The 23,180-nt window shown below is 42.0% G+C and overlaps 2 protein-coding genes across 5 annotated transcripts in view; both read left to right on the top strand.

Moving 5' to 3' along the window:
• The window catches only part of zcchc8 (zinc finger, CCHC domain containing 8), an 8,271-nt gene extending 7,786 nt beyond the window's left edge, over positions 1–485 (top strand). The window contains exon 14 of one of the 2 annotated variants that reach the window (XM_077522845.1): positions 1–485. This exon is cut by the window's left edge and continues 237 nt beyond it. In XM_077522845.1, coding sequence (XP_077378971.1) covers positions 1–326 — 326 coding nt within the window. In that variant the 3' untranslated portion in view covers positions 327–485. The other variant, XM_077522846.1, reaches the window with a different exon arrangement.
• Positions 486–1,511: 1,026 nt separating this feature from the next.
• Positions 1,512–23,180, top strand: part of clip1a (CAP-GLY domain containing linker protein 1a) — a 24,129-nt gene continuing 2,460 nt past the window's right edge. The window contains exons 1-17 of one of the 3 annotated variants that reach the window (XM_077520885.1): positions 1,512–1,674; positions 5,208–5,534; positions 5,941–6,443; positions 7,588–7,712; positions 7,961–8,180; positions 8,490–8,687; positions 9,095–9,186; positions 9,255–9,315; positions 11,239–11,343; positions 12,729–13,469; positions 13,888–14,007; positions 14,766–16,910; positions 19,941–20,078; positions 20,668–20,720; positions 21,137–21,254; positions 21,441–21,570; positions 21,656–21,708. In XM_077520885.1, coding sequence (XP_077377011.1) covers positions 5,444–5,534; positions 5,941–6,443; positions 7,588–7,712; positions 7,961–8,180; positions 8,490–8,687; positions 9,095–9,186; positions 9,255–9,315; positions 11,239–11,343; positions 12,729–13,469; positions 13,888–14,007; positions 14,766–16,910; positions 19,941–20,078; positions 20,668–20,720; positions 21,137–21,254; positions 21,441–21,570; positions 21,656–21,708 — 4,893 coding nt within the window. In that variant the 5' untranslated portion in view covers positions 1,512–1,674; positions 5,208–5,443. Of the gene's footprint in view, positions 1,775–5,207; positions 5,535–5,940; positions 6,444–7,587; positions 7,713–7,960; positions 8,181–8,489; positions 8,688–9,094; positions 9,187–9,254; positions 9,316–11,238; positions 11,344–12,728; positions 13,470–13,887; positions 14,008–14,765; positions 16,911–19,940; positions 20,079–20,667; positions 20,721–21,136; positions 21,255–21,440; positions 21,571–21,655; positions 21,709–23,180 lie in introns of all 3 variants that reach the window. The other 2 variants (XM_077520886.1, XM_077520887.1) reach the window with 2 other exon arrangements.

The raw sequence follows: 23,180 nt of genomic DNA, 5'->3' as shown, positions 1-23,180 counted from the left end.
ATGAGCTCACCCTGGAGGAGCTGGAGGAGCAGCAGAGGCAGATCTGGGCGGCGCTCCAGAGCGCGGACGCCGCCACCAGTAGTGACCCGGAGACCCCTGCAGCCGGGAACCCCAGTCCAGATTCCCAGGATGTAAAGGGGATCTCCCCCAAGGCCGTGGCTGCCAAGGTGTCGGCCGTACCCCACCGGAACCGCTTCGCCGAGGGCATCGTGCCTTTTGAGGACACGCCCGAGTACACGGAAGTGGCCGAAGCCACGGGGACGTATCTCCGCATCAGGGACTTGCTCAAGAGTTCGCCTCGGAATTTAGCCAAGAAAAAAAACTGATTGGAAAAATAAGAACCTTTTTCTCATGTTTTTACGTTATTTTTATGTACAGCATCTACGGGGCAGAAAGGGATGTCAGGCAAAACATTGTTGTTTTTGGGGAGTGGGGGTAATGTTTTATCAATAGTTGTATTTGTAAAAATGTTAATGGGGGGGATTGTTATGCATCAGTCTTGAAGTAAACATGCCTCATTTGCCTCAGTGTTTCTATTGAAACCAGTGTTTGTTTGATTTATTTATCTTTCCAAATATTCAGACAACCACAGGGTGTACACAACATTGCCAACCATTCACACTCATTGTAGTGGATATAAAGTCTACACACCCCAGTTCAAATGCCTGTTCTTTTTCGATAAAAAAAAAATAAGACTTACATAAATCATCTCAAAACTTACTAAATTGAGGAAAAAATATTTTCAACAAGCCATGTAAACATAAATGTGTGCACACCCTAAATGAGGATGTGGATGTCATAAAGTCACATTCAGACTTATGTTAAATTGTCAGCGCACACCTACCACCATTTAAAGTGCCTCTAAATAACATCAATGTTCAGATGTTCTAATAGGCTTTTCCTGACATTTTGTTGTCGCAACACACAGCAAATGCTATGGTCTGTGGACAACAAGAATATGCGATCCCTCTAAAGCAGGGGTGGTGAGATCCGGTCCTCGAGGGCTGCAGTCCTGCTGGTTTTGGATATTTCCCTTCAACACAGCTGATTCATGATCAGCTCATCAGCAAGCTCTGCAGAAACCTGATAACGAGCCTGTTAATTGGAATCAGCTGCACTTCGAGTAGGGAAATCAGGACACCGGCCCTCGAGGACCGCAGTTTGCCACCCCTGCTCTAAAGTTTAGACGGATTGCGTTCATAGGTATCAGTCAGGAGAGTATCAAAAAAATAAATCTTTAGTTTCCGATAATCTGGAGGGACCTTGAAGGCAAAAGAGAGACTGTAAACTACGCGCAACAGAGATGTTGCTACATCGCTGCCGATTACGACGCTTCTCTATGTACATAAACACGTATGCCAAATAGGTTATTTCAATTTTTATCAAGTTTGACTCGGTGCAAGTGTTTTGCCGCTCAGATTTAGCGGCGATGCAGCCGATTGGATAGCCATGCGCATGCGTGATCCAGAGTTACGTGTGTTTGGTTACCCAATCTGCTGCGTTGACCAAATCTGAGCACTACGGCAACTCCACTTGGACAAAATCTTTATAGTCGCAAACCTCGAGCTTCCGCCGGTACAGTTTGCCTGAGTGAGAACTCGAAGCAGCAGCAGCAGAGAAACTCTTCTCCTTCCACGGGAAGACGTGGGCTCCTTCCACGACACTCGTAAACAGGTCAGTGTTCGCGCACATTCAAGTTAATTTAGTCTCCTTTTCGAGAAATTTCGAAAAACAACGCCCTCAAACGAGTGGACGGTTGGTTGAAGTTGCCCAGGTAAGTCGACGACTTTACTTGAGGCGTCAGGTCGGCTAATGGCTAACGTACCTCGGTCTTCCACTACCGGCTGTCACTCGGGCCTCGCCCGTTGGTTCTCGGGGCTAACTGACCGTGGCGTATTGCGAAAAAACGCCCTGAGTCACAACGCTGTTACCCAGGGAGGAGGTAATTATTCAGGGGGAAGTTAGCCAGCCCTCCCACGGCCCCAGAGTTGCCACACTGTGAGTGACATTGCGGACACTTTTGGCCGCCTTCGCGTGGGTCTTCCCCGGCGTCTTTCTGACGGTGTGGGCGGTGGGAGTGTGGCTGCAGTATTTCAATGATTTTTCGAGATTATTTCAAGACGTTTAGGCTAACTTTAGCCGTTAGCTCGGCCAGATGTGCCACCTCAAACTAAAGACAGGCGGTGTCGGTTAGCTTCCCGATTCGAGGTGTCAACGTCACCGAACCACGTAACTGCCCCACCACTACCACTACCACCTTTCTTTTGTCATTGAATTTGTTGCGTTCATGAAAGTACAATCCAAAAAGATTTTCCATGAGCTTTTGAATCGGATAATTAGAAAAGGGCAGAGTTGCAAAAGTTGGAACCTCTCCAAGGCAATCTATAAAATTGAAGGTTTGCTCTTTAAGTATAGTTCATCGCCATAATCCAGACTTAAACATTAAGATTTCTTCATGCAAGTGGAAATGCACAGATATTGATGCAAGGGTTGCTATCCCAATACTGTACAGCTGTACTTGTACTCTGAAAGAATGTTCTGATACTTTGACACTGGAGTCATGGCCCCATAAGCCGTGCTCCCGTACGAACCCGCTGCAGTGCCACACATCAAGAAAAGACGAGTAAGTGATGTTGTGTTAAACTAGTGTTTCTCAATTCCAGTCCTCAAGCACCCCTAGCCAGCCTGTTTTCCATGTCTCCCAATTGCAACGCAGGTGAGGAGGATCGTTATCAGGCTTCTCCAGTTGGCTGATTAGCTGTCATTGGAATCAGCTGCATTGGGAATTGGGAGACATGGAAAAAAACAGGCTGGCAAGGGGGGCCTGAGGACCGGAATTGAGAAACACTGTGTTAAACTATCATTGCAGTTAGGCAGCTTTAGATGTTTCAGTCCTTCAACACATCTGATTGTAAAGGTCGGGATCGTTATCAGGCTTCTCTGATTATATGAATCAGCTTGGAGGACGGAAACATCTAAACCTCTGGCTCTCGAGGACCAGGAGTGAGGAAGCCTGGCCTATATGTTCTGAAGGTTAGGGTTAGGCTGCTAATTCCAATAGCAGTCTATCTTCGGTGGCAAAACAAAATGAAAACTTCATGAAAAAACACAGACGGTGGTAAAGCGAGGCAGGAACCACGCCCAGTTTGACTCCGTCTGACGATTGACCACTCAGCTGTTCACTGCAAAATAATGCTAAAAGGAGAGTTGCCGGTCATGGCAAAATAAGAAGATGCTACATGAGGTAAACTAAGTGGTGGAGTGACCCAAACGTGGTTGTAATTTATAATAATACTTGTTAAGGCCCTGAAGTGTCACTCTGGTGGTACAGTATATATGTGATCCATAGTTTGGCTTCCCAACGTCGCCACAGATTAGTGCGTGGCTAAAAGATTAACATGATTACGGTGGGAAAGTCTCCATACTAAGTGGGTGATTTCACTCGAGTGGCCGCTTATAATGCGACATGGCTTCTACGGGCCACATCCAAGATTCTGTATGGGATTCGCCAAGAAGTCACTGAGCTAGTTAATATATTGTGCGGTATTAAGTGGTGTGGGTTTTTGTTCTTCCCGGCAGTGCCATCATGACCTGAGGCTGTTCGTTGCTAGGCGCTGCGGGTTTGAAAATGGAACGCTCCGGTTAAACTGGGTCGAAGCTGATGGCCGTTTTTCATTCATCTGACTGACAAATATCTTGTGTGTGCGTGCATGCATGTGCTTACAATCCTGACAACCGGCAAGTTTTTATTTTCTCCCTGTGTTGCCATTAAAACAAATTCTGAATCATCATGTAATTTGGTAGGCAAATTATTATAATTTACAAGTACACCTACAGTACAAACTGATCTCAAAAAACAGTACCTGAAAAGAAACGGTCTGCCATTTTGTTTTGAAATGACCATTTTAAAGTCATTTACAAGTTTTGCACAATTTGCTGTACTCTAACAAGAAGCAGAATGGCAAAAATCCCAACAGGATTTAAAAAATTATAATTTCCAAGGACTTCTATGCCTTTCTATGACCCTTCCAGTCTCTGTATCTCTGTTGTGAGCTGTTGATAACACTCTGTGACACCTCCAACTTCCAAGCTAAAAAAAAAAAATATTGGTCTATTCTTGTATCAAACAACCAAGAATCCACTGCGCAGTCCCACAGTGTCAACAGTTGGTTGCAACAGTGACAATAGAGAGACTGGGCAAGTCACAGAAAGGCATGCAAGTAGACATCATTGGACATTTCCCGGTCGAATCATGGCTGTAACGCCTGTTGTGAGTTTTGCCATTCAGCTCCTTGTTAGAGAACAGCAAGTTTTGCAAAAATGCTACAAAAAAAATCATGCAATTTGAGCTCAGCAGGTTATCAATCTCAATGGAACAGATCAAAAAGGTGAATGCATTTAAAATCAAACATTGCTCCAAAAGGCTTTCTGTGGGCTGTTAATCTGACAAATAGGATTATCTAACGCTGTTGGTGGTAGTGGAGCCCACCCCCCATAATCCAGTTTCCATCGTCCAGCCAGACATTCTCATTTCATTTGGCAGAACAAAAAGTGCGAGCGGCCGAGTTTGCTACACGATCAAGGTCGTGGATGCCACCAGGAGAGCTTGGCGGTGGCATGAGCTGTGCCGGCGTATCGTCTGGCCTTTTAGGCGGGTATTTTTAGGCGTGTGACATCACCTCTGCTCTGCTCACAGGAACAGAATGCCTCCCCAAACAGTCATGAATGACTCAAGGACCTATTTACACTGGTGCAAGGCCATCCAAATGTTTTCGTTTTCCATGGCCCATGCACAAATTGACTCAAATGATGAACTACACATCTTTTCAAATTGTAAATAACAGCCTGTCTGACACTGAATGGATAATTAATCCTTAAAATATTTCAGGGAAAAGGAAAATATATTTACATTCCCTCATGTCCCTTCAGTTTCTCCGTAAACCTGTACCAATGTGGTGGAAACACAGACAGTTCTTGGGACTGTTTCAAGCTCCCTCTTGAACATTGTTACCACTGTCCTCATTAAAATACGTACATACAATCATGACATGAACAGTTTCACGATCGCCTTAATTTAAACACACACTGGTAAATCCAATCCAATTTAGTTTACATGGATCAAATCGGTGTACACCAATGAGATGTTTTAGTTAGTATTTTGGGTAATTTAACCAAAAGTAATTTCCTTTCGTTTGTTCTTTCTTCAGGGTGCTCTTCCGGACTGGCCTTTATTTTTTTTTTTGTGTGGTTTTATTGTATCGTTTTGTTTTGTTTTGTTTTGTTTGTTTGTTTGTTTGTTTTTACCCCCTACTCCCTTTTCCTGTTTTGTATTTTGTACATCACCACCCAAGAGCCTTCACCTGGTGGTTTACATGGTCTACTTCCGGACAGCGCCCGTTGACGGACTTTGGCCTCACACGTCCACCACATCACACGGGAAAACATGAGCTCGGCCAAGGCCAGCGGGATCAAAGCGCCCAGTAAGGTCGCCCGGGCACTGGGCACCGGCGCACCAAAGACCAACCCGGGTACAGGTAGGAAAAAAGGGGTGAGGGGCGGGGTTTCATGTTGACTGAAGGCCCAGGTCTGAAAACCACTGCCCGCCACTGCAAATGAGTGATATTGAAAAGACCTCACAGGTTAAATTTTTTTAAAATAGTTTTTTTTTTGTATTGTTTTTTTTTTTTTTTGTATGTATCTTTATTTCATGTATTGGAATACATGAGAAGTTGAAGTACATTTCTCTTGGGCTCATCCAATGTGCATGGCCATGTTTACAGTTGCATTTGTAAAAGTAGAGTTTCTGACTGCACTTTTGTATTGGAGCTGCTTCTCAGAGTACATAAAACTGTTAATTCACACAATTCCACGCTTTATTTTTCTTGAGCTGCTCCAATGAGGTCTAATTTTATTGCATTTTTTGGTCTTCCTTTTCAACAGGAAGTAAAGCCACTGCGGCCGACAAATCAGCCGGCAGCGTAGATGACAATCACGATGCCGGCGAAGGCTTCCAGATTGGCGAACGCGTCTGGGTGAATGGGACCAAACCGGGCTTTGTCCAGTTTTTGGGAGAAACACAATTCGCCCCGGGACAGTGGGCGGGCATCGTTCTGGACGAGCCAATCGGGAAGAACGACGGCTCGGTGGCGGGTGTGCGCTATTTCCAGTGTGAGGCCCTTCGAGGCATCTTCACCCGCCCGTCCAAGCTGTCGCGCACCGAGGGTGAGGGGGACGGCACTCAGACGGCTCCGCCTTCCCGCGCTGCCTCGCCCACCCCATCAGTGGGCAAGTCCGCGGCAGCCAAGAAGGTCTCTGCTTCAGCCTCGTCCGTGACGCAGTCTTCCAACCTGGTTCGCGCCAACAGCGAATCAATCTCCAACCTGTCGGAGAGCGGCTCGATCAAGAAAGGGGAACGGGACCTCAAGATAGGCGACCGTGTGTTGGTAAAGTTTGGCTCCTAATGTTTTCTCTCTGTCAGCATAGTCATTGGACAGTGGTCCTTGAGATAAGAGTCTAAACGTCTTTCCCCATTCAGATAAATGGAAATGCCAATTCATCCAGCCCCAACAAAAACAAAATTTTAATAAGAAAAGTAACACTCTATAACAGGGGTAGGGAACCCTGGTCCTTGAGAGCCACTGTCCTGCCTGTCTTCCATGTTTCCCTCCACCAATACAGCTGATTTGATGAACTGGATAGTTGTCAGGCTTCTACAGAGCTTGCTGATAATAACGTGCCAGCTGTGTTGGAGGAAGACGCGGAAAACAGGCGGGACAGCGGCTCTCGAGGCTCTATAATGTACTTAATTCACTGAAATATAAAGAAAGTAAACTAAGGTTGGTGGACAAACTCCTACATTAAACTATTTATAAATACCTTTAAGAAATGAGCATGAATTATTTCGCAAACAATTTTGAAATATTTAACTATAATAAAATATAATTTTAAATAATCATTTTTAAATGTAACCTTTGTCTTAATACTTCATCAACAAACGACTTGGCCGATATGTCTTATTTTCTTGAGAATTAGTTTGCCAGCATCGAACTTCAAAAACTGGCAGATAACTAAAGATTTACTTGTATGTGTACTGTTATTTCCACAATTGATGGGTGGACGCTAGGCATACCAGAGCAGAGACCCGACTACTTATATATTTGAAAAGATGATTTAAATAGCCAAAGGTAAAAAAAGAATTTTTTTTTTTTTTCCTCGCGTTGACATTTTGACCGCAATCTGCTTAGCGCTGGCATGCCTTTCTGGCGCTTTGCTGGAATTATGCCATGGATTTGAGTTAAGCAGAGCAGATTACAGTGAACCCTCGCTATTGGCGGTGCTTTGGGTCAGAGTCTGACTCGAATAGCAAAAAAATTTCCACATACCGGTAATTTATATCTCCTAAAAATGTTTGATTTCCTTTCCAAGGTTTTTTTCCCCCACAATATTTTTAAACATTTTTTTTAACATGTTTTGGTGGCATAAAAGCCACAAAATACGTAAGTGTGTTTTGACAATTATGTGCTTCCCTTTGTTGTGAAGGGGCTTGGACTATGTACTAAAGATTTTGGGTTTCCACCTCTTCCTCAGGTCGGTGGCACCAAAGCAGGAGTGGTGCGCTTTATCGGAGACACGGATTTCGCGAAAGGCGAGTGGTGTGGTGTGGAGCTGGATGAGCCCTTGGGGAAGAATGACGGTGCAGTGGCAGGCACAAGGTATAAAACAAATGCTTCCAAGCGTACACATTCACATGACAATGTTAATTTGACGTACGAGTGTCATGGACAGCCTTGACTAATTGAAAGGTTGTGCTTTGCCGACATCTTATGGCAATGTTAGCCTTTTTAATGGGGTGAAATAGATTTTTCTAGACGAGTTACAAGTTTGATCACACAACAAATGAAACTGGAAATTCAAAGGTACCACTGCATTTCAAAGGTTTCCTCACCGGCCTCTTCTGCAGGTACTTCCAATGTCAGCCCAGGTACGGCTTATTTGCGCCAGTGCACAAGGTCACACGCATTGGCTTCCCCTCTACCACGCCGGCCAAGGCCAAGGCAGCAGCTCGCAAGGCCGCCGCCACCACGCCAGGCGGCCTGAAGCGTAGCCCCAGCGCCTCCTCCATCAGCACCATGAGCTCCGTGGCATCCTCTGTCAGCGCCAAGCCCAGCCGCACCGGACTGGTGAGAGATGCTCAACTTAGAGCATTCATTTATTCGGGTTGCGGTCTCCTGTAGTGAACTGAAAACAAAAATATCAATGACCTTTTTGAATAATAATAACTCTAATAACTGTAGTCACATTAGCATCAACGACAAAAAGTTCGTCGTGCAACTCGCTGTTAAGTGGTGTTCAGAGTATGGCCCGTCGGCTACATGCGGCTCTCTGCTCGTTAACGCAGCCTGCTGAGCATTTTGCAGCAACAAGAGCCACATAATATTGGTTGTATACGTTTGTATTTTAATGTTGCTTTTTACTGACGATGTCCACAGCTGACAGAGACGTCGTCGCGGTACAACCGCAAGATCTCAGGCACTACGGCCCTGCAGGAGGCTCTGAAGGAGAAGCAACAGCACATCGAGCAGCTCATGGTGGAGCGGGACATGGAGAAGGCCGAGGTGGCCAAAGCCACCAGCCACGCTGGGGAGATGGAGCAAGAAATCACTCTGCTCAGGAATGACCAGGAGCAGGTAATGGTGGTGAAACACTTGGCCCAGTGTATTGCTCTCAGCTCAGTATGTTTGCATTTGAAAACTTAAACATTTTTGTGTAAATATTTTCAAAATGAAATTAAAGATGCAGGCCAAAACTTGTCTATTTTTTATTCTTCTATGTATTAACCTTTTGACATTTTCATATTTTTATTATATATTCTTTACTTAAAATTTTTATTGTGTATAATTAAAAATAAGAAATTTTATTTAAAGTATTTTGTATTAGATTAAAAATAATTGTTAATTAAAAATAATTGCCAGGATTGTTATTAGACTTATTTTCAAAATACTTGATTCAGTGAACTGTCAGTATTGCTTCAAGGTATTATTTATGCTCTTTGACTTTTTTTTTTTTTTTTTTTTTTTTTTTTTTTTTTTTGAAGATGGAGTCCAAGATGGATCAATTACGTGCCTTGGTGGAGGCTGCCGACAAAGAAAAAGTCGAGCTGTTCAACCAGCTTGAGGAGGAGCGGAGGTAAGGCAATAGATGGAATTTAATCAACTATTCAGTCTTACAAGCAGTCTTTTGTTTTGTTTTGATAGGAAGGTTGAAGACCTTCAGTTCCGTGTTGAGGAAGCATGTATCACCAAAGGGGACCTGGAGGTAATTTCTCAATATGCACATACATTACAGTGAACACATTTAATGAACCTAAAATCTATACATTCGGACTCAGAATGAGTTATTTCTTTCGGAGAAACTAGCTATGTGATGTATTTAAATGATGCGAGTCGTGTTTTTAGAGTGCAGTATTCCAACTATCGTAAAGCTATGTTTTGATCCCAGGATTTGTCATTTACTTCCACAGCGGGACCCACTTGGTTTAATCAGAAGAAAATCAAACTAGAGCTTTAAAAGCAAGGCGTCAGGGTTAGGTTTTTTCTTCTCCCCAGTACGTGTGCTGTGCACTAACACAGTTTATGACTCACCCTCAAGAATGTGCATGCAGCTTCACAAAAACAAACCAAAAAGCCCAAACAAAGCGCAAGCTGGCGACTAATGCTGTAACTTTTTGATGCCTCCTGTTCAGTGATGTGATGTTATCACCTCTTGTCCTCGTCCGTTTTTTGTTTTGTTTTTTTGTTTTTTTTCTCTCTCCCCCCCTCCCCATGTTGGTCCAGTGCTCGGCATGGAACCACTGGAGATGCTCCCCTCATCAAACCACAACCACCACCCACATAAACATTAACCCTACCACCAATCCAACAGGCTACTTGTTTCAGGCTGAAATGTTTCCTCAGATAGGTGTTTAGTTGCAGAATTTCAAAGCGCTCTTGTCGTATATTAGAGGTAAGCTGTTTAATAGAAACAGGCTTTTATGCATTTTTTTCCCTAAATAACCCATCACCCATCCCATTTTCTACAACATATCCATCCATAGTGTAATTTTATTCACATTAGCAATAGCATTATTTTATTTAATGTAATGTTTTAGAAATCAGTTATACCTTGACTTATTTTTATTTACTGGTATTTATTTATTTTATATAACACAAATGTTTCTCTCTGGTTAAAAAATAAATAAAAATGGTCTTAGAAATCTTCTATAAACAGTCAGACAGAAAAAGACAGCCTATTGAAATTGTTTGGAATATATCTTAAGGATTCAGTAATTGTTTTGAAATACACTACACATATTTTGAGAATTCCTGGAAACATGTGCAAAGGGAGAACGAAGTTCTGAATGGCAGTGTTATCGCATCATATTTTCCATTTCAGTTTTCCTGTTTTGTTTTGGTTGTTTTGCCTGTGGCTAAAATCGGGGACCAATGATGCATTTTGGCGTACCACGAGTTCCTCATTCCTTACTAAGTTAGGCATTTTCAACTTAGCACAACTGTGTATGTGTATAGATAATAAGTTTGTATACTGTATTACTGTTATTTTACTGTTTATATATTGACAATTTATCAGCATGGAATATATTTATATTAATTCTGTATTGTGATGAGTTGGTGGTATTTAGAGGTACCTATCATTTATGCATCCTTGCTTGTATTTCTTCAACTTAAATTGTGCTCCTTTGACCACTGATGACACAGGAAGATAAAATTATACCAAATGCAGGAAGCCAAATTCAATGTAATGATAAACTCTGAAAATGGTTCAACATAGCATCATATATTGGTGTTCTTTCCCAACATGACACTGCTACTTGGAAAGATTCTTTGACATAATCTACTATCCCCTCCCCACCCGGTGTTGGTTTGCATGTTTTTTTTTGTTTTGTTTTTTTCCCCCCTCTTGATATTATACCCTCCAATCAACCGACGTGCACATGTGCATCAAATGCTCTTCTGCTGCCTGTGTTTTCGCCATTTTTTTGTGTTCATGGTGCAACCTGAGCGTTGTGCACCAACTAGTGGTGTGTCTTCCCATATACCCCAGTTATCACCCGTCCATCCATTTCTGGCCCCTCCTCCCCTGTCTCCGTCTCCTGCTCCTTGTCTGTGTTGGGCTGGCATGTGATGGTGGCACTGGTGTGTTCTCCTTCTCTCTCTCTCTCTCCCCCTTGTGTACTAACAGACGCAGACCAGACTGGAGCATGTCCACATTCAGGAGCTTGAACAGAGCCTGCACTTTGAAAAGACCAAAGCTGAGAAGCTCCAAAGAGAGTTAGAAGACACTAGGGTAATGGATACTGCGCGGGCATTGAGCGAGATGGGAGAAGTCGATAGTGTTGCGCGAGGTTGTGTGTCACGAGGTGAGGTCAGATAACTGGAGGTCCACCCAGAATTGGTTTTGTGGGCAATTTGAAATGTTAAAAACAAACAGACACATACATATGCTTTTCAACATGTTTTTTTTTTTTTTTTCCCCCCCACAAGAAAACTGGCACTCGACAGTACTGCAGTGTATAAAAACAGACCTTTGCTGTTCACATAATCTGCAAACATGTGAAATGCAAGTGCCATACAAACTCTACCTTCCTTGTTTTTCCTTCTTCAGTGGGGTCGAATGGTGCTTGACCATTGTTTGGGGTTTGTTTACATTTTGTTGACGGAGGGCCATTGTATGAGGAAATACGTGTACACTTACTGCTTTGTTTAAAACCTCTGGTAAAGACTCACTGTTTACAAACGATTCCATCCACCAACTTTCACAGAGGATTAATATACTTTCATGAGCACATTCACTGTCAAGCCGCATTTGACTGACAGCTGCTGTAATAATCCTATCAGCGCTGAACCAGACAGACACATGTCTCCCTTGAACCCCCCCAAAGTGAAGAGTTGCCTTCCTTCCAGGTCCTTCTTGGCATCAATGTGTCCTGTTTTTGTATGGTCGTCTATCCTATCCCCCCCCCCCCCTTTTTTTTTTTGTACAATTCATGAGTATAATGGGATATCAAGATTTAAAAAATAAAATAAAATAATAGAAAGATCTTGCTGTCAAGAAATGGGAGACTATTACATCACTTTGAAGACTCGCTTGCACAGTTCTGCAAATAAGAAGCATCGTGTGTTTGCTTCAAGCTGTTATCTTTAGAACTGACACCTGGGAGAATGAAGCAATTCTGTATCGAAACATCAAAATGTTCAACCAAACCATGTCATTTTATTTAATTTTTAATTATAGTCTATCTTAATGGTAACATGATGCCACAGGGCAAATTGAAATCAGCAAAGATGTTACAGTAATTACAAACCTGCTACATTAACATGAACGCTAATCTGTGGGAACGACAAACATTGGAGGTCAGTTGGGGACCTTCTCTACCACTTCTTGCAATTAATTTTGCTGCATGTCTTCCAATTAACCTCACTGCTTCCTGGGATGTTGTAGCATCACACTAAATTCGGACTTACCGTAATTAATTGTATACTGTATAAAAAAAAAAACAACCCGAATATGTTGAAAATTACTACAATAATAATAAAAAATGCAGCACAGTATGAAAAGCCAGTACTCTACTCCCATGGCTAAAATAAAAATAATCCCATCCATCTTTTCACGCGCTAAGTTAACAGGTACAGTATGTTTTTGTTCTTCTGAACTTATGTCTGCTTTTCAAGGTCGCCACCGTGTCAGAAAGATCCCGCATAATGGAGCTGGAGCGGGACCTCTCACTCCGCACCCGTGAGGCCGCCGACCTGCAGCTCCGCCTCGACTCGCAGAAAGCCTCTAGCGACAACAACGCTGGCATCAACTCCCCTCTCCTGGAGGAGATCACCTCCCTGAGGGACCGACTGGCCTCGCTGGAAGCCGAGCGGCGGGTGGAGCTGGCCGGGCTGCGGGAGAAGCTGGAATCTCAGGAGAAGGCGCACGGCGAGGCGGCCGCCCAGGTGCAAGCCACCGGCGTCAGACTCTCCGGCGACAACGAGCAGCTGCGCATGCGCCTGAGCCAGGCCGAGAAGGACAACGCCGACATCGTGGAGAAGCTGAAGCTGGAACACAAGCAGGCCCTGGAGGAGGCCAGCGCCGCCCGCGACGAGCAGATTCGCAACCTAAAGGAGCAGCTGGCCTCCTTCGCCGATGACCAGGAGCGCCTCGACGACGCGGTGCGCGCCGGCGTGGACAAAGCAGAGAACCAACACCTGGTGGAGATGGAGGATGTCCTCGGGAAGCTCCACGCGGCTGAACTTAAGGTGAAGGAGCTGGAGGAGACGGGAGCCGAGCTAGCGCAGCAGGCTCAGGGTGAAAGGGAAACCAAAGAGATGGTGGCACAAATGGTCCGCAGTTTGTGTCGTAGCCAAAGCAACCACAAGGCACAACTGCAAGATGTTCAGAATCAAGAAAACTCACAGGGAACTGAGGTGAGTTACTTACTGGACTTCAGTAGATTTTTTTTTTAAAGACCCTTAAAGTGATTTCAGAGATGTTTTGAAAATAAATTACATAATACACACGTTTTAGAAGAAGCCCCACTTGCTGAAATGTGCAGTAACTGAAAAAATATGTAATACTCAATTGTGGTGATATAGTAAACTAATTTTCACGATTTAAAATTATTTTTCCTTAACTTTTTTTAAAAAAAGGAGTTGGATCTGTCCTTCTTTTACCGGTGTCCTTTTTTAACAAAAGTAATGTAATGTGTGACTTTGAAAGTAATGTCCATTGGTTTAGAAGTTATAGCAAATGTTTTGGTGGTTGATTTGGTATACTTTTAAATGTGGTTTCTTTAAGTGTAATGTGTGTTGTTTTTTTTTTTTTTTTTGTTTGTATGTTTAACAGTTAATTGATGAACTGAGATCATTGCTGGCGGGCAAAGAAAATGAAATCCTGTCACTACAGCAAAGTTTGGCCAGTGTGGAACAGGAGAAAAAAGCTGTGGAGCAGCAGCTTGGAGCCCTGGTGAGTTTTAACTATTTAGTCAGATAAAAAGCACTATATAATTGCACTCCATGTAACTGTACTTTTATGCTATAATTTGTGTACATTCCATAATAGAAACTCAGGTAAAGAACTACCGTTTTTATGAACAATTCAGGTTACACCCTAAATTTTTGTAATAAAAAAAAACAACAAAAGCTCTATTTACGTTACTTTTTTTGTTTATCCTTAGTCTTCACCTATTTTATTTGGAGGTTGCACTGTACCCTCAGAATACGTTTAAATATATTTTTTACAGAAAATACTGCAGAAAATAGTCATCGCATTTCAGTTTTGGTTTGCTAAAATTGTGATTTTTAGTTGAATGACACAACGTGACTAGAATGTTATGTTTAGTCAAATAACATTGAATCTGCCGCAGACTTTGACTGTGTCAAATTCTGTAATATTTTGAAAGTAATGAACAAAGTAGTAAAGTGACTATCAGGGATTACTCTAAAACCGCTGCACTATGGCCACTTGTGACTTTGTTTGATGTTACACAAGATTTTAAGGGGTGTAAGGGTACCAAAAAAAAAATCAGATATATACCATTACACCCCTATTGAACGTGGTTTCAATGTTGACCTTTTGTGTTTGCATTCATACATATTGTCTTGGTTTGTTTTGGAATCATCTTACATTTTATGTCCAACTTTGCATATATCTCCCTTTTTTTTTTTTTTTTTCTTTTTTTTTTTTAAACCCCCCTCCCCCTCTATCAACCCGATTTTCCCCAGCAACTTTCTGCTGAGCTCGACTCCTCCAAGCATGACGAACGCTTGTCCGCGAAACTGGAAGAGCAAACTGTAGATCTGGAGCGCAAGTGTCAGGAGAGAGAGGCTGCACACGCTGAGAAATGCAAATTGGAGGCGCAGCTCTTTGAGATGCAGAACAAGCTTTCTGCTCTCCAGGATCATTCTGTCCAGAATGAGGACCTTCGTGTAACCATGGAGCAGCTCTCAAAGGAAAGGGACAAATTAATCGACAGCAACAAGCGCTCAGAGGAAGAACGAACCTCACTGAACGACCAGTTGGAGAAGCTCCAAAATGTTCTACAAGAGGCACAGGCTGAAAACACCAACTTAAAGAGCGGCAACATCAAACAGCAGTCTAATCTTGAGGATCTCAGGAAACAAATCGAGGAGAAGGATGCCACGCTGCTCAAACACCAGCAGGATGCTCAGCAAGCAGAAAGTAAACGGAAGCAGCTGCTGGAGGACTATGAAAATGTCTGCAAAGAGCGCAGGAGGCTGCAGGAGGACCTCAACGAGAGCAGGTCTAAACTCGAGTGCGAGGACAACGAGCTCATCTCGGAGCGTGATGCAGCTCAAAACGCCAAAAAGTCGCTGGATGCCAAGAACGCAGAGTTGCAGGCCAAGCTGCAGACTCTCAACTTGGAGAAAGAAGATCTGTCAATGAAGAACACCCAGCTGCAGGCTCTCACGGAAACGCTAACCAAAGAGAAGGCCACCATGTCCTCTGAAATGGCCGCTGTTATGTCAGACAAAACGAACCTCGAGGTGGTGAAGGAGAAACTCCAGAATAAGCTCAACCTCACCAAGAAAGAGCTGGACAGCTCCGTCCACGAATGCAAAGACCTGAAAGCGTCTCGTCTCAGCCTGGTTCAGATGCTGGAGGAGTCCAAGACCAGCAGTAAGGTGACAGATTCTGAAAGGCTTCACCTCCTGCAGGAGAAGGAGGATTTGCTCGCCACCCAGAGAAAAGTCTGCAAAGAGAAGGAGGAGCTGGTCAAAGACATTGAAAATCTGAAGGAGAAGATCAAAGTCTCTACTCAGCAACTGACTCTGTCCAGCGAAAAGCTGAATGAGGTGTCTGCAACTTTGGAGCAAGAAAGGCAGACATTTTGCACGCAGAATTCCGAAAACTCAGAGGCCCTGCATGCGCTGAGGAAAGAGAAACTGACCCTCGAAGCAGCGCTCGAGCAGCAGAAGACCGATTACGAGCGTCTGGCTGGGGAAAAGGGCGAGATAGAAGCAAAGCATGTCAAGGCTACAGCTGACGTTGGCGCCCTTTCGCTAGAGCGGGATAAGCTAGTGAGTGACAGCCGAGCCACAAAGGACCAATTGGACAGCTTCTCCAGAGCTCAAGGTGATATTAGTCAGGAGAAGTCTCGTTTAGAAGGGATGCTGGAGGAAGCCACGTGCAAAAAAAATTCAGTCACAGCCGAGTTGACGTCCATAAAAAAAGAAAAGGCCGAACTGGAGGACGAACTGGAGAAACGTTCCTCTGAAATTGAACGCCTGGAAAAAGCCAATGATGATCTCGCCCGAGGACGTAGCGAGCTTGAGAAGGACCGCGAGAAATCCACCTTGGAACTTAAAGCACAAGTCGACAAACTCACCGAGGCTAAGCTTCATCTGGAGAAGCAGTTGGAGGTCGAATCCATTGAAACGACTAGGGCCGCTGAGCGGACGGAGGAGCTGCAGAACACCTTGTCCCAACTGCGGCGGGACGATGACGGCATGTCCTCGCAACTGAAGAACGCAGAGGAGCAAAATACGTCTTTAAAGGCAGAAACTGATCTGGCAAAAGCCAATCTGAAGGAAAAAGAGTTACTGGCCCGCCGCTTGTCTGAAGACAAGCAAGAGGTTTTATCCAAACTAGACGTGACGAACAAGCGGGTGTCGGTCTTGGAAGCGGAGAAGGAGGAACTCCTCGCCGGACGCAGTCGCTCGGAGCAGGATGTTTCCCAATGGCTTGCGGAGAAGTCGCAGCTGACTGGCGAGCTAGAGAAGTTGCAGGAGGATGTCAAGACCCTCAGAGCGGACGAGGCCGCCCTGGAGAAGCGGCACCAGGAGGCCGTCGCAGAGAGAGACCAGCTCCAGTCCCAACTTAAACATGCCATTGCTAAGCAGCTTGAGGTATTCCTCCTTATAGTCCCTCCGCTAGTTCACTTAAAATATTGCTGGGCCAATATTACCTGTCAATGTCACTGCATGCCTGCTGGTTTTTCTTCCTCTTTGCTATTTAATCTAATTTTATTAACCTTCATCCTTCTCATACTCACCATACATGGCACCCAGTCTATAAGATCCTACCTTCCTTCCTGTGGGCTTATAACGTGATCAACAAGGTTGCTGTCTTTAGGGTTTATTTGGCACAATTGGCATTTAAAGAACATAAATCCGTCCACTTCTACGTTGGAACCAAATCCAGTATGTCCAAAAAGTCTCTACATTTTTCTTATTTAATTTATTTTATAAATAAAAATAAAAATTGAGGTGATCTGCAGTACTCACAAAAAGTTTTGGTTATGGGATAAAACAGGATGCACTTGTCAGTTATCAAGTTCAGGCACAATCATCTTAAGATAAAATGTGTCTATAGATAGGAAAATAACCCTCAAAATCTACTATTTTAATGTTTTACACATGGTCTTTTTGTTTGCTTTTGTAATAAAGTTGTAAAATTGTAGAGAGACTTTATGGATATCATCATTATTGTTGAGATTTTTGCTATTTCACCAAAAACACCCATACATTAATCTTAATAGCATCTAGTAAGAGCTGTGTCTGAAATGGTGTGTTTACTTAAAGGAAGAGATTAGTTATTAAGTTAGTGTTTTGATCATAACAGTAAATAAACCACAGTTATACTACTCACCTTGTAATTACTAACATGTTTACATTTTTTGATAGCATCTGATTTGAGAAATTCCTTCGTCTAATTAAGAAATAAATAATTGAGCCAGACCCTTTCCCATGTCACACTGGGTTCCAATTTCTGAACTATGGTTACCAATACCATAGCAGCATTTCTGACACAGCTCTTGTTTTGTGTAGGAGTACCTCAGGAAATGTCTAAGCGTTGATTTCCACCTCTGTATCCGTTGTGAGTCCACAGGTCACATCTGTATGTACACACATTGTTATAACAAGTATTTATTTTAGTTGTTTATCTTACCAGAAATATGCATACAGTGAACCCCTGTTAATCGCCGTGACTACGAATCCAGACCTGTGCGCAATAGGTTAATATCTGTCATTATAGAGAGACCATAATAGTTTTAGCCTTGCCACATTCCTTTAACACATTTAAACTTATTGAAACATATTTTCAACATTCAACAACACAAGCACACCTAGGGACAATTCGGAGCATACAATTAACCTGCCATGCATGTCTTTGGAATGTGGGAGGAGACAAGAGTACCTGGAGAAGACCCACGCAGGCACGGGGAGAACATGCAAACTCCACCCAGGAAGGCCAGAGCCTGGACTCGATCTTGCGTTCTCAGTACTGAGAGGCGGCCGTGCTAACCAGTCACAACCGTGCCAACTCAGGTTTAAATAGTCAAAAATTGTTTCAACTACGAAAAAAAAAAATCACGCAAGGTTGAAGGTAATCAGGTCGACCGTCCTTATCGATGAGGTGTCCCTTATTTATTTTTCAAGGAGTTGGCAACCCTATCCATATCATACCTTCTACAATATTACCGGTGTATTCTTTTATTTAGTTATTTATTTATTTATTTTTTGGGGGGGGGGATAAGAATTTGAAATATCGCGAAATAGACGTGGTAACGTAGTCCATAACATCGCACGTCATGTTGTCCATTTGGACGTACACGCGTCGTTTGCTGTTGCATAAAAACAATGCAAATACTGAAGCGGTCGCGTATTTTTATTTTTTTTGGCCAAGATAAACAACCGGCGGTGGTTATTTTACCGTGACTGGTAAGTCGCCGCCGAATTGACGTGACTTTGATCCTAACCGGACACTAAGCTAATGTGCGTGCCCGTTGCTATCGCGCAGCGCCCTAAAAGTGCACATTTGTGTTATTCATACTCGCTAGTAATGTCTACATGCAAGCAATCATGGCATGTTCTCGCTCCTCGGATTGACCAATCAGAGACATTCACGGCAAAATAATGCTCGCAGGAGGGTTGACAGTTAAGGCAAAATAACCACTGCCTAAACAATCGCTGGGGGGAGAAACAACACGAGTGTTAAACCACACAGGAGAAAAATAATTTACTTTCTTTACTCACTGACCTCTGAAGGTTTGTGTGTTTTTGTTTTTTATCTGATAAGTAAATGTACTTCAAATGCTTTAAGCAGTTACCGTATGTTACAATTAGACCTTGCAGGGTAAAAACTACCTAGCCTGTTTTATTAATTTACATTCCATTACGGTTGCTATATTTGCACTTTGTTTACATTTCAATTATGGAAAAATGGTGGTTTATATATTGTGCTGTAATAAAAGTGCTAAGCACCAATCACAAATCTATTGTTCAATAATTATTACCAAATATTGTCACCGCAAATTTCTTTGAAATATCGTGATATTATTTTTAGGCCATGTCACCCACCCCTAGAGCACACAATACTCGCAGTCCTATATTGTCTATTATTGGAGATGAGTTGTGGATTTACTCTTCATCTTATTTAATTACACTGCAACATGTCTTCCAGTAGACTTCAGAGGTGCTCCAAATCAGACTTGCCTCTGTCCATTGTAAAAACCCACAATGATTTGAAAATCCACAATATAGCAAGGGGTTCATTGTATTTTATTGTAATTGGTTCTACTTTTGAGCACATTGTCAATCTAAAGCAGGGGGGCCCACGGCAAGTCCTCGAGAGCCCCTACCCAGCCTCTTTTCCATGTTTATGTCCACCAACACACCTGATTCATAATTAGGATCATTGTCAGGTTTCTGCAAAGCTTGCTGATGAGCTGATCATTGGATTAAGCTGCGTTGAAAGAGAGAGAGACATGGAAAACGGGCTGGATAGTGGCTCTTTAGGACCGGACTTGGGCACCTCTGATTCTGAAAAAGACCAAAATGAGAATCTGGGCTGGAATCAAGCCTTTCTCATCTCCACTGTGTGGCCGGTTGCATTGAAGTCTGACACCACGTTCATCGTGCTCCCGCTCACTGTAGACATCTGAGGCGTCCGGCCAGACAGCCGAGGTTCTCGAGCAGCTGACTAAGGAGAGGGACGCTTTGCTCCAAGATAAGAGTGAAGCTCAAGTTCTGCTGGAGAGTCTTCGGTCTTCGAAGCAAGAGATGGAGACACAGGTAAATTTTACTACTTGTATTTTCTAATTGATCAATTTTCCGTAGTTTTCTGTTATTTTTCATCTTTTTTTTTTTTTTTTTTTTGGCCAAATATTTTTTTCATGTTTCTTTGATTTTTATTTTATTTAATTTTTTTTATTTTCCTGAGTATTTGATTTGTGTAATACTTTAATTTTGTATTCATTTAATTATTTTGTATTTTTCTCTAATTGTTTTGTTTAATATTTTTGTATTCTGTTTTTCTTTTTTAACCGTTGTGGATGTTTCTTCCATTTTTGTAATTTTACTTTTTTTTTTTTTTTTTTTTTTTTTGGGTGGTAATTTTCCTTTGAGGTTTTTCATCTAATGTTGTATAAAATCTGTATTTGGGTGTATTTTTATTTATTTATTTTTTGCAAAACCTTTTGTATGTTATGTTCCCTGATATTCACTATTAACCAACATCTTGCATACTGTCGTCTGATCTTTGTGGCATCTATAATTAAAAAAAAAAAAAAAAAAAAAAAATTCACAAGGTTTAATCTGTAATTGTGGCATCTACCTATTTTCTCTTATGTTAAGGACACTTTTGTTTTCTTTTTCCCCTCAGCTTAAGGATGAGCACTCAAAACTACAAGCACAGTTGAAGGAGTTCAAGCAAAGGTCTGGCAATAACATTTCTTCACTTTTTTTTTTTTTTTTTTTTTTTTTTTTTTTTTTTTCCCTCCAATATATTTGTTGAAATATATATCCAATTAGAAACATGCGAAAGATTCATCATACATTCCACCAGTTCGTCATATACAAAGCACATTAACTACCACATAAAATAAAAATACAGCTTAGATGAATAAAAACTTTTTTTCCTTAACCTTACTGCTATCTTAAAAGCACTGAATAATGTGAAACACTTTTTTTTTTTTTTATATTCTTACAGCAAGCCAAGTTATGCCTTCATATTGTTAAAAATTTCATTTACCTTCAGTTCCTAGAATGTAACATGGTATCAAAAGGCAAGACATTGTTCCTCTATAATATACACAATGTTGTTTTTTGGGGCCGTGGTGTTGCGTGGATAGCGAGAGCACTTTGAAGGAGAAGCTGGGCAAGGAGAATGCTGAGTTCAAAAAGTGTGTCCATAAAAACAGTGCCTTAGTGTTGGAGAAGGAGCAGCAAATAGAAGCCTTAAAGACAGAGGTGAGGCAGAACCACAATAAACCTTCACATTTCTAGTGTTTTTTTTTTTTTTTGTCTTGATATTTATATAAATTTGTTTCTACAAATTGTGAATTATTTTCTAATGGTTTTGTGCAGTACTTAGTTTCCAATATTTTTGCATTTGTCATAAAAACCTAAAAAAACTAAAAATATATTTTTCTTTAGCTGGCTGTTGCGCTTGGGCAAATTGCCTCAGGCCAGAGCTTGCAGACAGCCATCACAGACTTGGAGCAGGACAAGGCTGAGCTCAAGAAGCAAGTGAAGAAGTTGGAACAGGAGCTGGCCGCCCACTCAGGTGCGCTTCTGCTTATGATGTCAATGTGAGTATTGGTCGCGGACATACTCGTGCGACAACACCTCCGCCCCTCTTGTGTGTGCAGGTGATTCTGTCGTAGACCAGCCGAGGGACACGGACACGGACACGGAGGCCGAGGTATGTAACGTCTTCATCACGGAATAAAAGCTCGGATTGGATCCCAAGAGCAAATTGTGTGTTAACTTGCTTCCCTGCCCTGTCCCAAGTGCAGTCTTTCTTTTTTTATCTAGCGCTCATATTTCGGGGCAGTCGTACGGAATCAAGATGCTTGTAACATGAGTCAGGTGTTAATTGTTTCTGTATTACGTTTTAGAGAGGCTCATTCACGCAGGCCACTTCATTAGGTACACTTGAAACATTCTAACAGTTTGACAAAAGCCCTTCTGTTAAGTCACTTATTTTTGTGCTTATTTTTTTTTTTTATTAAATTATTTCATCCATTTATTTATGGTGAGTTTCTATTTTAGTCGAACAAAAATTGGCAATGTTTTTTTTTCTTTTTCTTTTTTGTCAAATTATCAAATACGTTTTTGTCCATTCCGTATTTTGTTCTAATTTTATTATTTTCCAATATTTTTGTTTTGCATTTTATTCTTTTTTGTATTTTTTGTAACATTTTCCAAACTATTTTATCTAATATTTTTGATTTTGCATCTTATTTTCTATTCTTTTTTTTTTTAAGTTTAATTTCGTTTTTCCTCCTATTTTTTCCATAATTACTTGTTCTAATTTTTGCATATTCTGTAATATTTGTATTGTCATGTTTCATATAGTATTTCATTTTTCTGTATTACTCCGTTTGTTTTGTTTTGTTTTTTTCGGTTACAGGTTTTACCATCTAAAATTGGTAGGTTTTTTTGGGGTTTTTTTTCCCCCTGATATTAATGCTCAATTTGAAGGGGTATTATCTTGATAAAGAGTCATTTTGTTGGAACGATTGGATGTCTTTTCGATTGCGCAGGCGTGCCCAATGTTGTGTCCGCAGAGCCTCCAAAATGTTATACTGATTCATTTTGTGTGTGTGCGTGTGTCGTATTCTAATTTGAACCTGTTATTTTCTTCCTCTCCTCCTTTATACCCCAATGCTGTGCTCTGTCTGCAATGCTGCGGCACCATCAGGCAGCGGTTTGTTGATGTTTTTTGTCAGCTTCACTCATGCATGTGTGCATGTGTCACTTAAAGGAGACATATTATGCTTTATAATTGTCCACATTCATAGTTTTAAAATGGAAATTATAGCAAGAGCCAAAACCAACTATGATTTCAAATTTATACCATTACACTTCTGTGCTTTAACAAAACTTCATGCAGGTCTGCTTACCTTGTGCAAAGCACTGCACTGGCTAATTAAACCCCTTCACACAGTGCGAGTGCTGATTTTCACTTGTCATTTAGTGTGACACATGACATGGCCAAATGCAAGTACTGCTGTTAGCTAACGCTAATCTGTGCTAACACTTGCAGCTCTGCTTACCTTTTGGCTTTATTGGTAGAGAAAGAAACTCGTGTCTGTGACAGAACAGTGGGGCTAATTACCATCACCACCACCACACCACCGTTTGACATACAGTACTTAGGTTGTTTAATTT

The sequence above is a fragment of the Festucalex cinctus genome, chromosome 5, assembly GCF_051991245.1.
Source record: "Festucalex cinctus isolate MCC-2025b chromosome 5, RoL_Fcin_1.0, whole genome shotgun sequence".
Lineage (NCBI taxonomy): Eukaryota > Metazoa > Chordata > Actinopteri > Syngnathiformes > Syngnathidae > Festucalex > Festucalex cinctus.
The sequence above is the reverse complement of the archived record's forward strand: the minus strand, read 5'-3'. Positions and strand labels throughout refer to the sequence as shown.